Source organism: Gymnoscopelus braueri, assembly GCF_963280865.1.
Source record: "Gymnoscopelus braueri genome assembly, chromosome: 12".
NCBI lineage: Eukaryota > Metazoa > Chordata > Actinopteri > Myctophiformes > Myctophidae > Gymnoscopelus > Gymnoscopelus braueri.
The window spans coordinates 39975791-39990274 of NC_137614.1; the positions used below are offsets into that span (position 1 = coordinate 39975791).

General features: G+C 41.2%; 1 protein-coding gene across 1 annotated transcript; it reads right to left on the minus strand.

Moving 5' to 3' along the window:
* Positions 1–3507: 3507 nt before the first annotated feature.
* LOC308097305 (E3 ubiquitin-protein ligase DTX4-like) lies at positions 3508–9337 on the minus strand. Its single transcript, XM_080445018.1, has 13 exons — positions 9260–9337; positions 8840–9000; positions 7978–8032; positions 7517–7670; positions 7191–7291; positions 6665–6826; positions 6039–6097; positions 5694–5860; positions 5221–5365; positions 4657–4746; positions 4404–4517; positions 4118–4230; positions 3508–3971 (listed from the first exon to the last, which is right to left on the minus strand). Exons 8-11 carry the CDS (start codon positions 5843–5845, stop codon positions 4476–4478), a joined length of 429 nt encoding a protein of 142 aa, XP_080301144.1. The 5' UTR covers positions 5846–5860; positions 6039–6097; positions 6665–6826; positions 7191–7291; positions 7517–7670; positions 7978–8032; positions 8840–9000; positions 9260–9337; the 3' UTR covers positions 3508–3971; positions 4118–4230; positions 4404–4475.
* Between the last annotated feature and the right edge of the window lie 5147 nt (positions 9338–14484).

The following is a 14484-nucleotide window of genomic DNA, read 5'->3' on the forward strand; positions in this document are numbered from 1 at the left end:
TTCATCTGTTGTTTCTTTGGAGAGCTTGTGCATAATTACGCACCTATAAGCTCCCCTTGTCCGAAATAATGTCAGTGCCTATACTAAAAAGGGAGCAGCCTTTTGAAATTATGTTATTTATGAATCTATTTTGTGTTAATGATATAAAGATTTACAGATATAGGCTGTCATCTAGAAAAATTAAAGTATTAACCGGTTGATTGTACCGGTAATGGATACAGGCTTTGGTGATCGACGTCGCCTCTGTGTGAAAGGATTAGGAAACATGCTTTTGCCTGTATAGCTACTCAAACTTTGAATATACGCATTCATTTTAAATCCACATTCTTTACCTGCTTTGATTTATACTTGTGCACCGGTGTTCCTCACCGAAAATAGCTGACCTCACCTCACCTCACAACACTTTGCAGTCTAATGCTTTGTGAGCTTGTAGATCAGCTATTGTCGGCGTGTGACACTGGCACAACTAAGTAGATTAGGTGGTCACGTTCATAGTATATGGACAGTCTGGGGCCAGGCTTATTAGGCCTATTTATTTTCTACTTGTAAAAATATATATTTAATATGCTGAATAATGTTTGTCTATGGTTATTTTTCTACACAAAAGTTTGAGCATTATGTATTTTACGTTTGTTTATTCTGTTACACACGGTTACATTCCTTTGCCAAAGTTTTCTGCCATGATTATGTTACACAATAAAATGCATTGGTAAAGATTGCTGTCTTGCAGATGACAATGTGATTCTAAAATTGCATTGATTACCTTTCTGACACTGCAAAGTGTCTAAAATAACAAAGCAATTACAATCCCATAGCCCCACCTGGAATGATTAATGCAAGTCAATAACATGCAGACACTTTGAGCTTTAGCTTAATTGGCTTCAGTTCAGTCCATCGGTGCCTTGGGAGCATTTACCCACAGCCTTGATCAATATGCAAATAGTTCCAAACTAGCAACTGTAGAATATTTTAAAACCAATTAAAAAGAACATTCTGGTGCGTGCTTAGATCTTTGGTACACCTATACTGTTTCAGAAGTGAGTCTTGTTTGATCCCACACAGCCTTTCAGACAGCAAAAATCTTTCTACGGAATAATTGCCCATCCTTTTGATTGATGCGCAGCATCCATTGCCTTTTACAGTCTCCTCCCATGTAGCGCATCAAAATCACTGGACTGTATATAAATGAGGAGATTCATTTATGGAGGATGAGGGGATGTGAGAAAGATCCCTGATACTTTGCCGTGGGACTCAAATAATTGGACTTGAATGATAAATCAGTAGTTCTCAAACCTTTTTGTGCCAAGGACCCCCAAAATGATATGTATCTGGCCAAGGACCCCCAGAAGAGAAGATGTGTTCAAAAATTCAAAAAATTCAAAAACAATGTCAAGCTTACCACAGAAGTCGATCAGCTCATTAAGATCCACAGACTCTGTCAAGACTAGAGGCACATGTATGAAACACAGCCCCTTGAGAAGTTCTTGATGAGTTGTCAGGCAGAAGTCCCAGAGCTGGCCCGGATGGTTGGCATAACCGTTTGGGCACCTATAGTTTGCAATCCTGTATGACAGCGTGTCGTGGGTTCGACTCCCGATCCCGATGACCTTTTCTGCGTGTCACCCCCCCCCCCCCCATCTCTCTCCCCATTTCCTTGTCAAATAAAGGCATAAAAGCCCCCAAAAAACAGATCTTTAAAAAAGAAAAGAATTTCAGAGCTTACAGCAAGTTTGCAACTATATAGGGCATAGCAGTGGTGGCCATTTTGTGGTTCCACTCAAATTTACTCCATTCATTTTTCCCGTAGACATTTTCAAAAATATGTAAGCCTAGAATCAAGCCATCCAGGGTCCTGGTGAATCATGACCATAAAACATTCGATTCTGTGAAGAAAAGAAAAAAAGAATATTTAATTATATGATTGTTTTGCGGTTTAAAAATAAAATAAAATCACAGAATCAAATGTTTTATGGTCATGATTCACCAGGACCCTGGATGGCTTGATTCTAAGCTTAAAATGATTTATATAAATAGTTTTGGAAATCTCTATGAGAAAAATGAATGGAGTGAATTTGAGTGGAACAGTAAGCAAGTAAGTACAGCACTTCTCACAGAGAGGACTCACAAAGTACTTTACATATGTAACGCCCGGCAACCGAACCCAGGTCTCCTGCATGGAAAGCCAACATCTTAACCTCTAGTCTAAAGGGGAATTCCCCTTGACCGAGGGAGACCGAGGCTTTTGGTCATCAGGAGGCACTGAGCCACTACTGCTACACATACAATAGTAATAAAAAACACTGCATGAAGCATTCAAATAATTAAAATCAACACAAACAGTACAGTACATCTCAGGAAACAAAACAGCAGACACATTACACACATGGAGGATAAACTCAAGGACATTCCGCAAATGCTTGTTTAAACAGCACACTGTAATAAATGTGAGCCCAATTGAACTTGAAATAGTAGGTTCAAAAGCTGCTGAGAAATTTCAAATTAAGACAACCTCACTATTCACTTTGTTTCAACTCAGAAATTCAAGTTTAGAAAGTTGACTCAACTACAATATTCAAGTTGTCTCAACATTGTTTTGTAAGTTATCAAAGTTGATTGAATTTGAAAATTCAAATTAAGACAACCTCACTATTCACTTTGTTTCAACTCAGACTTTCAAGTTTATAAAGTTGACTCAACTACAATATTCAAGTTGTCTCAACATTGTTTTGTAAGTTATCGAAGTTGATTGAATTTGAAAATTCAAATTAAGACAACCTCACTATTCACTTTGTTTCAACTCAGACTTTCAAGTTTATAAAGTTGACTCAACTACAATATTCTACAGTAGTTGTCTCAACATTGTTTTTTAAGTTATCAAAGTTGATTGAACTTGAACATTCAAATTAAGACAACCTCACTATTCACTTTGTTTCAACTGAGAAATTCCAGTTTATAAAGTTGACTCAACTACAATATTCTAGTTGTCTCAACATCGTTTTTCAAGTTATCAAAGTTAATTTAACTTAATAATTACATATTATCAATGCAAATATAATAATAATCATCATTAATATTATTTCCTTACCTCGTTGAACAAACATATATTTCTATATTATTATAACTCACAGCTTCAAGTTAAAATAACTTATCCATGTATAGAACTTGCCATTTCAAATCAAGGAATAAGTCACTGAATTATTACATTGTTGAAAAATAAATTTTATTTGAACTCCATCCTTCTGCTTGAACACAGGCATCAACACCATAAAAAGATACATCTTGGTTTTAAGAATTGATGCATAGTAAAAAAAAATCATTTGATTCAACTTAAGGGTCTTAATATCAAACATGTTTTTAAAACATGAGTCACACATACCTAGACCATTCAGAATGCCTTTAACAAAATAATGGTAATTCATTTTAACACTGTATGGGCCACAGGTCGAGGTCAACATTAACTTAAATTTATGTAGCTGTATTGTGCAAAACTGTACACATAAAACAATATGGTTACATCAAAGTTTTGGATCCTCTGATTAGAGACATTCAGATATTGGACAACACTGGTGTATTTGTTCAAAGTCTTGGGTCTTACATCAAAGTGGCTGTTTTGTCTGTGGCCGCAGAGAACTTGGGTGCACTCTCACATGCTGGATACCAAGAGTGTTTTAATGTTGACACATTTTGTAGATTGAAAGACCTTATTGAGCTGTTAACCAGCCCCTCATTCGCAACTGAAACCCTGTGCTACCTACAAACAAAAATCTCTGACCACAGACAATTGCTTTTAGAAGTATTTCCTAAAACTAAATTAAGACCTAAACATCATTATATTAAACATTATACTTTACTGATAAAACATTTGGTCCACTAATTGAGTGTTCACCTCTTGGTGCGGAAAATACAATCTCTGCATTCTCCTATGCTGTCATAGGAGTGTGCGTCACTCAGATGGTCAGGAACAGCAATCACTGAAACACAGAGAAAACAAGAACACATGTTGCATTAACCATGTTGGTAATGAAACATTAAAAACAGAAGAGGCTAATTGCATATCATGAAATAAATTAGGAACAAATTCAGGTTTTGTTTAAATCAACACATCATCAAACATTACCTTAACAAGAAAGTCCTTGGAGTGAAGTGATGAGCAGAGCAGCTTTCATTCAGTAGGCAGCAAGGAGTGTGTAGACATCATGGTCCGGAACAGCAACCATTAGACACCAACAGCTGAAAAGCAGAGAAAACACATATTAACCACTTTAGCCATAGGCCATCTCCTATTTCTGTAGCGTGAGGCAGCTTGATGAACAAGTACACCCCCTGGAAATGACGCAGGGATCCCAGTCTTTTCTTGACTAAATGTGAAACATTTTAACAACACATCCTCAATGAAACATTACCGTAACAAGATGGTCTTTGGGAGTGATGAGTAGATTTCCTTCAACAGGGTAGAAAGCGAGGGTCCGGGTCATTCAGACGGTCAGAACAGCAACACCACACCAATAAGACAGCAGCTGAAACAGAGAAAACATGTTATATTGACCACTTAAACCCTCTAGACTTGGTAAACTATATTGCAGACTAAACTAAAATCAGAAAATATAATTCTGGACGCTGACTCGTACAGTAGTTTGGAGGGTGGATAGTGGGTACCTTGCGGCCGTTCTCGCTGTCAGGGTGGTAGCAGTGTCGAGGAAAGCCTCTGGCTGTGTAGGGCTTGCCTTGGTTCGGGTGCTCAGGCCCCTGGTCAGGGAGAGAGAGGGGTCACATCAATTAATTTATCATCATTAAAGTCTAAACCTTTTTTTTTTCCTTTTGCAATTTATTTGGTTCCGGCCACAGTACACAGAGTCATACACCAAGATCATCTCTGCTCTGACAACCTAATTGTTGTGGTTTTGTGAACAAACTAACATTCAATAACACACTTAACAATACTAAAATACATACAAAATAAAAAATACTACACCAACCTAAATAAACTAGATTAGAAGACAAAAAAAGAAAACAGAATACATACACTAAAATGTAGAGGATCCATCACATTTCCTCACAACCTGGAACCACTTCATTAATGAATGGCTGTCACGTCTTTAAGAAACCTTTGTGGTTATTATGTAGGGTGTTTGTAAAGTTCTCTAGGGGAAGTATCCTTAACACTGTTTCATACCAAAGTCAAAAGCATCGAGGGGAATCACACATTGGTCTGTGTCGTACCTGAATTGTGTTGTAGATGATGCGTATGGTTTTGCGGTCTGGGTGTCCTGGTAAAGAGTGGGGGATGATGTGGTACTCCATCTTCCCTGCTGGCTGGTTGCCTGTCTTCACACTGTAGATGGTCTTACAGGTTGGACACTGAAGGCTGGAAGAGAGGAGAGGAGTTTAAAGTTTACCACTTAAGGATAATTTCTTTAACAGGTCCGTTCATGAAAGTCCTTGCGGTCTTGTTTCCAATGAGGGCCTGTGAGCAATTAGGGGTTAAGAGTCTTGCTCAGGGACAAATTTCATTTCATCGACACATTTGCTGGCCTGGCCTGGAATCGTACCTGGGGCAACCAGGGCCTCTGGCTCCCTAGGCGGGCTCACTAACCACTCAGCTATGGCCGCCCCAACCTCCACCAGTCGTGTTGCAGTGATGATAAAACAGTGTATTTGTGAGTAAGCGGGTGTGCTCCTATGAGGACTCCTACCTGCTGTCCTTGTTGCCGTTGTTGTACATGGCCACCAGACAGTGGAGGTGGTACTGGTGTCCGCCCTGGGCCAGTCTCCCCACCGACTCTGCCCTGGAGACGGGCCCTACCCCAGGGCCTTTGTAGCCAAAAGGACCCCCTAACGGCTCCATACAGATGGTACAGTCCTAACAGACAGGAGGAGGAAGTGGAAGGATGGGGCATTAGAGTGGAGGAGGAGGATATATGCTGTTCTTTTTAATCTCTGAATCATCTCGGAGATCTCAGAGTCAACAGAACAAAGGGGAACTTCAACTCACTGCTCCAATGCTACCGTTTGATTACAGAGAGAATTATGAGTCATACCTCTGGTGGACTTTTGACTTTCTGTAGATACTTCTTTACCACCTCCTCTGGAGTCTTGCCTGGAGAGACAAGACGAGAAGGACAAGAAATCAGAGGAGTGAAGATGGGAGAAAGGGGAGGAGAATGCATGAGTCCTTCCTATCATTAGTATTGAAGGAAACAGTTCAGAATCAAATAACAGCGGTGCTACCTTAAAAGCACAACAAGCCCACAGGGATGAACATGATCTATGCCTATGTCTACTCTCAGTTGGTAAAAAGAAACAAGACAGGTTCTAAAAACAGTGTGGCTTCCCTGTCTGTGCAAGCAAATTAATAGGTGTGCAGTTTGGAGGCCATTCTGGAGCCGTGTGGAACTTGGGCAATTGTTTGATGACACGTGTTACTCCATATTAGGGCAAAATGTTGGGGCACATACATACAAACACTGTTCTAAACGGCTGACCCCTTCGGTGCTACACCATTAAAAAAGGCACATTATAATGACACAGTAAGAGGTCCTGAGTCTGACAACCAAACAGTCACTTCTTTTGTCATGGTGAGGCCCAAATATGGAGATGACTTCAGTGGTAGCTGGAAGGCAACCTTTTCTGGCACATTTGGCACATGTGCGGGCACTGCACTCACCCTTTGGGCGTCTGCTTCTTGGTGGTCTTGCGGTAGCAGTGGCCCAGGGCAGGGATAGGCTTGATGTCACTCTTGCTGACAGGAGGAGGGTGGAGGACCAGCTTGGGCGGTCTGGTCAGACACACGGCAGCGTCGCAGCACTCATCAGAATGCCCGTTATCCCTGCAGGGACCAGACAGATATTAGTATCAGGTTTGATACTGTGTGTGTGTGTGTGTGTGTGTGTGTATGACTATACTTGTGAGGGTTAAATGTCACCACAAGTATAGTAGAATTGACAAAATAGACATTGTGAGGGCAATTTTCCAGGTCCTCACAAGTGAAATGGATGTTTTATGGTTACATAATATTTCTAGAGTTCAGCTTACAATTAGGAAAATATTCAGGTTAAGATTAGAAATTTACCTTTTCAGATGGGGGTTCATGTGGTTTTTTGGAAAAAAGAAAATAAGACAATCAATGTAGATACAAAGAAGTTACTTTTCTTCTGTAAAGGAAGCAGGAAAAACCAGGTGTCTATATTTACCAGTGTTGCTAATGCAGCAGATGCACAGTCTTCATCAGATGAGTCTTCATCACGGTCACTAGCTGCCTCCTGTTCCGGGCCTGGGTCATTTCACCTTCATTCTGTATTCAGCAAATTATGGGAGTCACCAATATATCCATATATATGGTCCATCTACAATGGAAGAGTAAAAACATGACCAAAATAGCAATAAGCACCTGTATGCGATGGTTACACGATGTTTAGGCGATGCGTATGCGATGGTTACACGATGTTTAGGCGATGTTTAGGCGGTGTTTAGATCTATCTTGGCTCGATTTTTGAGTGTCAATGGGATCAAAACATACCTTTGCATGAATTCCAGGGTAAGAGACATCTCCTTTGGATATTCAATGTTGCAGACATAAAACAAGCTGAAAGCATAGCTCAGGGCCACAATGGGGGAGGTGATGTGGTCATTCACAACTTCCTGATCGACAGCAATCTCGAATAGATGGTCACCTTAAACATAGATCACAAAAACAATATGTATTAGTAATTAAAGAAACAATAATGTACACACATGCCAAATCTTCCATACTCAGTTCATACACAGGTTATGGTAAGAACAAGCAAGAAATACTTTGAAAGGGTATTCTGCATTTAGTTTGTCAGACTTTACATACAAGTGTACTTACCATTTAAAGAGTTTGGCCCTAATCAACATTCTGAGCACCATTTACAAAACAAAATCAACCAACTCCATACCTTTTCATCGCAACAAATGTCGCATCAGTAAACCTAAGAACAAATGGATTTATCTACAAACCTCTGATTCGGATGCATGGGGTACAGGGGAGGCCGAGTTCAGCATCCGCGGAGTCCTGTTTTGGGGAAATAAAACGACAAAGATACATATATGAATGTGATGATTTTATGTTTCCAATGTACACAAACACAGTCAGGCAGGCAAATAGACTATCTGCCAGTTTCTGTATCAGAGGCAGCGGCTAAGCATAGACAATAATGTTAATAGTAGTTATGAAAAAATATTATTTACACAAACATAATCGATTATTGTTAGAATCGGAATCCTTTCGGGGGGGGGGGGGGGGGGGGGGGAGTCTGTCCTCACAAGACCTTGTTCTATCAGGGGACAGAAGTGTATGGAAGTGTATTATTAATTATATGAGTGATTCTCTCCTGGTCGGGAAAATAAATCAAGGATTTTAATGATTTCCTTTTATCTTCGTTTCCAGGAGTGATGGTTTACCAAGTTTAGAGATTATCAGCAGCACAAAGTGGGTCAACTATGATTTTTTGATTAGGAGTATCTACACTTAGACTCAAGTACTGAGTACTGTGGTACTTTGTCCACCACTGAATATAGATAATTATCTTGAGATCATTGCCTGGTATGATCGTAGGCAGTAGGCAAGAGATCTGATCACCTGGCTATTCAAGCTGGAATATATTCAGCCTCCCCAAGTTTTGGTTTCATTTAGTCTCTTATCTCTTTCAACCCCTCAATTTCTCCTCCTGAGCTCTCTTTGTTTCACTTTCAGTTATTCTAGACTCTTTTTTTTCTCTGTGATGTACATGTCAGTATAACAACAACTAACCCAAAACTAAAGCTAACTGGTTAACGGATGAGCGGCAAGGTTTGTGCTGCGCGAGGAGACGCTACTCACCTCGCTGTAGACTGGAGGAGGCAGGAAGCGGAACTCCTGGACGAAAGCCATGAGCGGCCTTTGCAGGATCCCACTCAGGTCCTCCGTCGGGGTGGGACGGGGCGAGGAGGTGCGCTGCTCCGCCTCCTCCGCCGTCACCACGGAGCTGTAGTCAGGAGGAGCTGAGGGAAGGGAAAACAAAAAAAAGGCGAGATTCTGGGATTCTGTCCGGAATCTGAACACAGCATGTCCCGAACTCCAAGCCCTGTGTGACACTAGGTGTCTTAACTTTTAGCTTGCAGGTCTGCTATTTTTGATATTTTGGTGTGATGCTGTAGTATGATCAAGTAGGGCATTAATTTATGAAAAAACACAAAACCTCAGAATATGGAGATAAAGAGGTTTCTGCCCGACAGCGACGAGTCAAGACATTGTACTTACGCTCAGGCTGCTCTGGGATGGCGAGGCGAAGTCACTCCAGGTTGCAGCTGTACTGGCTGCTGACGCTGGGGGTACGGCTTCCAAACGGGTGCAGAGGGATGGTGCCTATGACCAGCGGCAGCTCCAGACACAGCTTGGACGTCCCGGGAACATCAACACAAACCTGAGGAAAGCAGGAGAGGGGGCACTTTTAGGATGACGTGGAACAAAATTAACTGGTACTTTAAAAAAACATGTGCTCTCAAGGGGTGTCAGAAATAATAGAAATGTATCATCGATCAGACCTTGTCACTGATGCGATGTTTGCCGAGAACGTCAGTTGATCGTCCAGGGTCACACCCAGATTCTTCGCAGTCCGAGTTGAGGTCACCACAGCATTATCAATGGTGATGGCCATGTCTCTGTGCGGACAGCCCTTCCCCGGGAGGAACATCAGTTTGAGTTTCAGGTGGTTTGTCGACATCCACTCCGAGATGTCAGCCAGACAAGCAGCAATGCGTGCCTCCACTTGGGTATCAGAGGGGGGGAATGAGAGGATCAGCTGGGTGTCATCGGCATAGCAATGAAAAGGAAAAGCCATGGGAGTGGATGACAGCACCAAGAGATGTAGTGTAGAGAGAGAAAAGAAGAGGACCCAGAACCGAGCCTTGGGGGACCCCAGTTGTGAGCCTGAGTGGTTCTGACACTGACCCTCTCAGCATCACCTGGTAGGAGCGACCCGTCAGGTAGGATGCAAACAGGGAGAGTGCAGAGCCTGAGACACCCATCCCCTCGAGGGTGGAGAGGAGGATCTGATGGTTCACCGTGTCGAACGCTGCAGACAGGTCCAGGAGTATCAGAACGGAGGAGAGAGAGTTCGCTCTAGCGGCATGGAGCAACTCCGTCACTGCCAGGAGGGCTGTCTCTGTCGAGTGACCCACTTTGAACCCAGACTGGTTGGAGTCCAGGAGGTTGTTCTGGTGGAGATAGGAGGACAGTTTAAAGACAGCACGTTCGAGGGTTTTAGATAGGAAGGATAGAAGGGAAACCGGTCTGTAGTTCTTGATCTCAGAGGGGTCAAGTGTCGGTTTCTTCAGGAGGGGGGTGACTCTGGCAGTCTTGAAAGTAGAGGGAAAGTAGCCAGATGTCAGAGAGGTGTTAATAAGGTGGGTTAAGAAGGGAAGAAGTTCAGGTGCAATAGACTGCAACAGAGTGGATGGGACCGGGTCCAGAGAGCATGAGGTGGGGCGACTAGAGGTAACAAGGAGAAGGACCTCGTTAGGGGAGAGGGGAGAGAAGTGGGATAGAGAGGGGATGGGGGGGGGAAGAGGAGTAGATGAAGGTAGAGAGGGGGGGGTGGCAGGCAGACAGGTGTGGGTAGTGCGCAGGGCACCAGCCGGGGGAGGAGGGAAGGAGGATCGGATATCGTTCACCTTCTTGTCAAAGAAGTTGGCGAAATCGTCAGGGAGGAGGGACGAGGAGGGAGGAGGGACGAGGAGGGAGGAGGGGGTGGTGGTTGCAGGAGAGAGGAGAAAGTTTCAAAGAGTTTTTTAGGGTTGGAAGCAGAAGCCTGAATTTTAGTGCAGAAAAAAGCAGCTTTAGCAGCTGATAGAGAGGAGGAAAAAGTAGAAATGAGAGATTGGAAGGTGAGAAGGTCTTCTCACCTCTCAGTCCGCACTGAGTCCGACAACCAGGGGGCAGGTGGAGTTTGGCGTGCAGGCCTGGTGGTGAGGGGACAGAGATGGTCGAGAGAAGAGGATAGAGTAGAGAAAAGAAGATCTGTGGCGGTATCAGGGGATAGAAGAGCAAAGGATTCAGGGGCAGGGAGAGCAGAATACACAGAAAATACATTTTCAGGTGGGTTGCCAATTTCATCCACATCCAATTTATAAGCTGATAACCGTTTAAATGTAATAGTGTACCAGTTCAGATTTTCTTTGTTGTCATCACTTCATATTTCACTCGTTTGTCCTGCACTCTGAATGAGCTCTCTCCTAAATGGATAACATTGGTGTTCTGACCTGACAATTATTCTCCTGTTTATTAAAGAGCTGTAGGGATCCAAGAAACGGAAAACTTTTATAGCAATGATTGCGATCACAATAGTAATTATTTTAACCAAAATAACTTAACAGGGATTAAAATGGCAACTCACCTGAGAAGGGTCAAACAGGGAAGGCCAACGGTCCATCATGGCTGGAACACTTGGACACAGATTGATGACTTCATGTCGTCTGAGGGCAAAGGTCTTGTTCCGGAGAGCACTCAGTGTCTTAAAAGAGCAGGGGCAACTGTAATGTAGACATGGCACATGTCTAACCTCAAATGTCCTGTGCTGTAAGCGGTAATGCTGGAGAAGGTTACCCCTGGTTGTCCCTCTGAATCCGCACTTTTTACACTGCCACGGCATCTAACATAACGAAAACAACGTAGCTATAACACATGCCTTCACAATATTTATTTTCAGATGAAAACCATCTTTGTGTCAATCAAATGTCTAGGCTGCATATCCATGCTGTAATCTATCGGTACCGATGTACAAGCTCACAACACGTCACAGATGCGACGTGTTGTGAGCTTGTAGATCGGCTAGTTTCAATGTATGACACCTTTGTCGTGACATCAAAGGTCTGACCATTGAGCAATATACACACACAACAGCAGTGGTGCTTCTGCACTAAAGGGAAAAAAAAGGAGGGTTAGAAAGTAATTGTACATATATTTTAACAAATCTGTAAATGTGAAGATCAATATACACACCTAGACACAATTTCCTTCAGAAGGAATGAGGCAGAATGACTTGGCAGAATTTCTTCTGTCTCCTGAAGGGGAAAAAAAGGCCGGTGAGACACAGGTGGACATATGTGACCGTTTCTCAAAAAGCCATTGTTCATAAAAGCAGAAAAAGTCAGGAAGAAAATTGTTTTAATTCAAAATGAGTCAATAGCCAAGTCACACTCTTCACAGAGGCCTACTAGACCAGGTCTGACATAAATGTCAGACCATAAATGTCAGAGCTTAAATCGACATGAAATAAATGCATAAACAGTAGGTTAGAGCTGCTTGCATTGCTTTAACTAAGTCCTCAGTTTCAATCCAAACATCGCGAATTCGCGGTAAAATCCGCTATTTCTACCCGATCGTTTTGAAAGGTAACACTTGTCTGTTGGCTTGTGTCTAATGTGAATCTCAAAAAACAATCATATTTTGTTAAAACTGTCGTGTAAATGTTTTTATGTTGATCCTCCATGGCCCTCGCCAACCTGGGGTTGCCAGGTTGTGTTGCCAGGTTGTGTCAGAAATAAGCAACCAGGTCACCAACACCAAGCGGTTTTTGCATTTTTTCCACACAAACAAACACATGTACACTAGTGTGTGTATCACCTACCTAGTCAACCTATATACCATTTTAAAGGTACGGGCCTTGTGATTAAAATGATGCAAACCATTCCAAGATAACTGAAAAACTGACGCTACAATCAACGCTTAAGTCCGACATACACAAAGAACCAAAATAGCAAATCTACAAGCTCACAACAGCTAGTAGGTAAAAATGTATGAAATGCAAAAAATATCGTGCATTAAACATGTTTAACAGCGTGAAGCACCCAGCCACATTAAACATTACACAGTGAGTTTTTAGATCGGCTATTTGTTAGCACAACATTAGCATAATGTTGCTTCATGAAGCTGGCCCATATCATATTATCCCACAGTACAACTCTCAAATCTAACAACGTTAACACACTTATTTTACATGTGTTATATTCACATTTACAACAAAAACGGCAGAAAAGCAGAGCACATACCTTTCTTTTGAGTTGTGTGAACTGGTTGGTTGTTCTGTACCAGAACGTTCCAGGAGAAAGTGTGGAAAAAAGGCGCATTCTGACAGGAAGTGAGCACTATGGAATTCTGGGACTTGGAGTTATCTTGCTCAAAATTGGATAAATGAACGTTTTTTTTGTATTTAAAAACAGTAGAGTGTGTATTGTTGATTTTTGCATCATGAATATGTTGCCGGGTAGACCTTAAAATGGAAGATATCCTCAGACAGAGCGATTAATAAGTGAAATGAATGTCTTCTGGTGATCAAGTTATTTGACCAATCAAGGGAAAGGGGTGGAGTCAACTACTCAGCTCTGTAAGATTTACTTAATAAAATTAAGTTGGATTCAAACAACATTCTCAGAATGATTTCAGCCTTAAAAACTAACAGATAAAATTAAGTTAGATTTAAATATCATTCTCAGAATCATTATATTTTATTTAACTAGAATGAGTGCATTCCAATTATAGATATTTTTATGTAATGTTAACTCAAATAATAGCCACAAAATCAAGGACACAATTATATTGAGTATATTTTACTTTTTTTTTTTAAACAGCCACAGTAGCATAAGATACTTTTTTTCCCATGAATAAAAAAAGGAAGTTGTATTTCTAGGATTATTATTATTATTATTATTATTATTATTATTATTATTAGTATTATTATTATTATTATTATGTTTCAACCATGTAGGATAAGGATAATTCCTTTTAACAGGTCGTTCATGAAAGTCCTTGCGGTCTTGTTTCCAATGAGAACCTGTGAGCAATTGGGGTTAAGAGTCTTGCTCAGGGACAAATTTCATATCATCGGCACATATGCTGGGATAGCCTGGAATCGAACCTGGGGCAACCAGGGCCAGCTGGTTCCCTAGGCGGGCTCACTAACCACTCAGCTATGGCCGCCCCTAGAAATGTTATAAACAGCCTTATCTCAAAATCAAAAGCAAGATAACTACTTATTGCCATTCCCCAGTGGCATTTTTTCCCATGTATATAATAAAAGGAAGAATTATTACTATTATTATTATCATTATTAATAATAACAATATCATTATTTGTATTTTATTTCATAGCGATAAGTCCCATATAAGACCAAAGTTCAGTCAACATGACAAAAGTCAACACAATGAATGAAAGCAATTTTAACTTTTGAAAAATCATTAATGTAAGTTAAAATTCCTAAACTTATCAGAGCTCATTGAGTTAATGAGAAGAAGTGAATTGACATAAACCTTTTGAGACTGTGAATTCATTAATTTAAGTTAAATTCCTAAACTTATCAGAGCTCGTTGAGTTAAAGAGAAGAAGTGAATTGACCTAACTTTTTGCACTGAAATTTATTACAGTGCAGTGTGAGAGAGAGTACTTTTTCCACATGGCATAAGAATAAGTACAGGGTAAAGTTGAAGCCA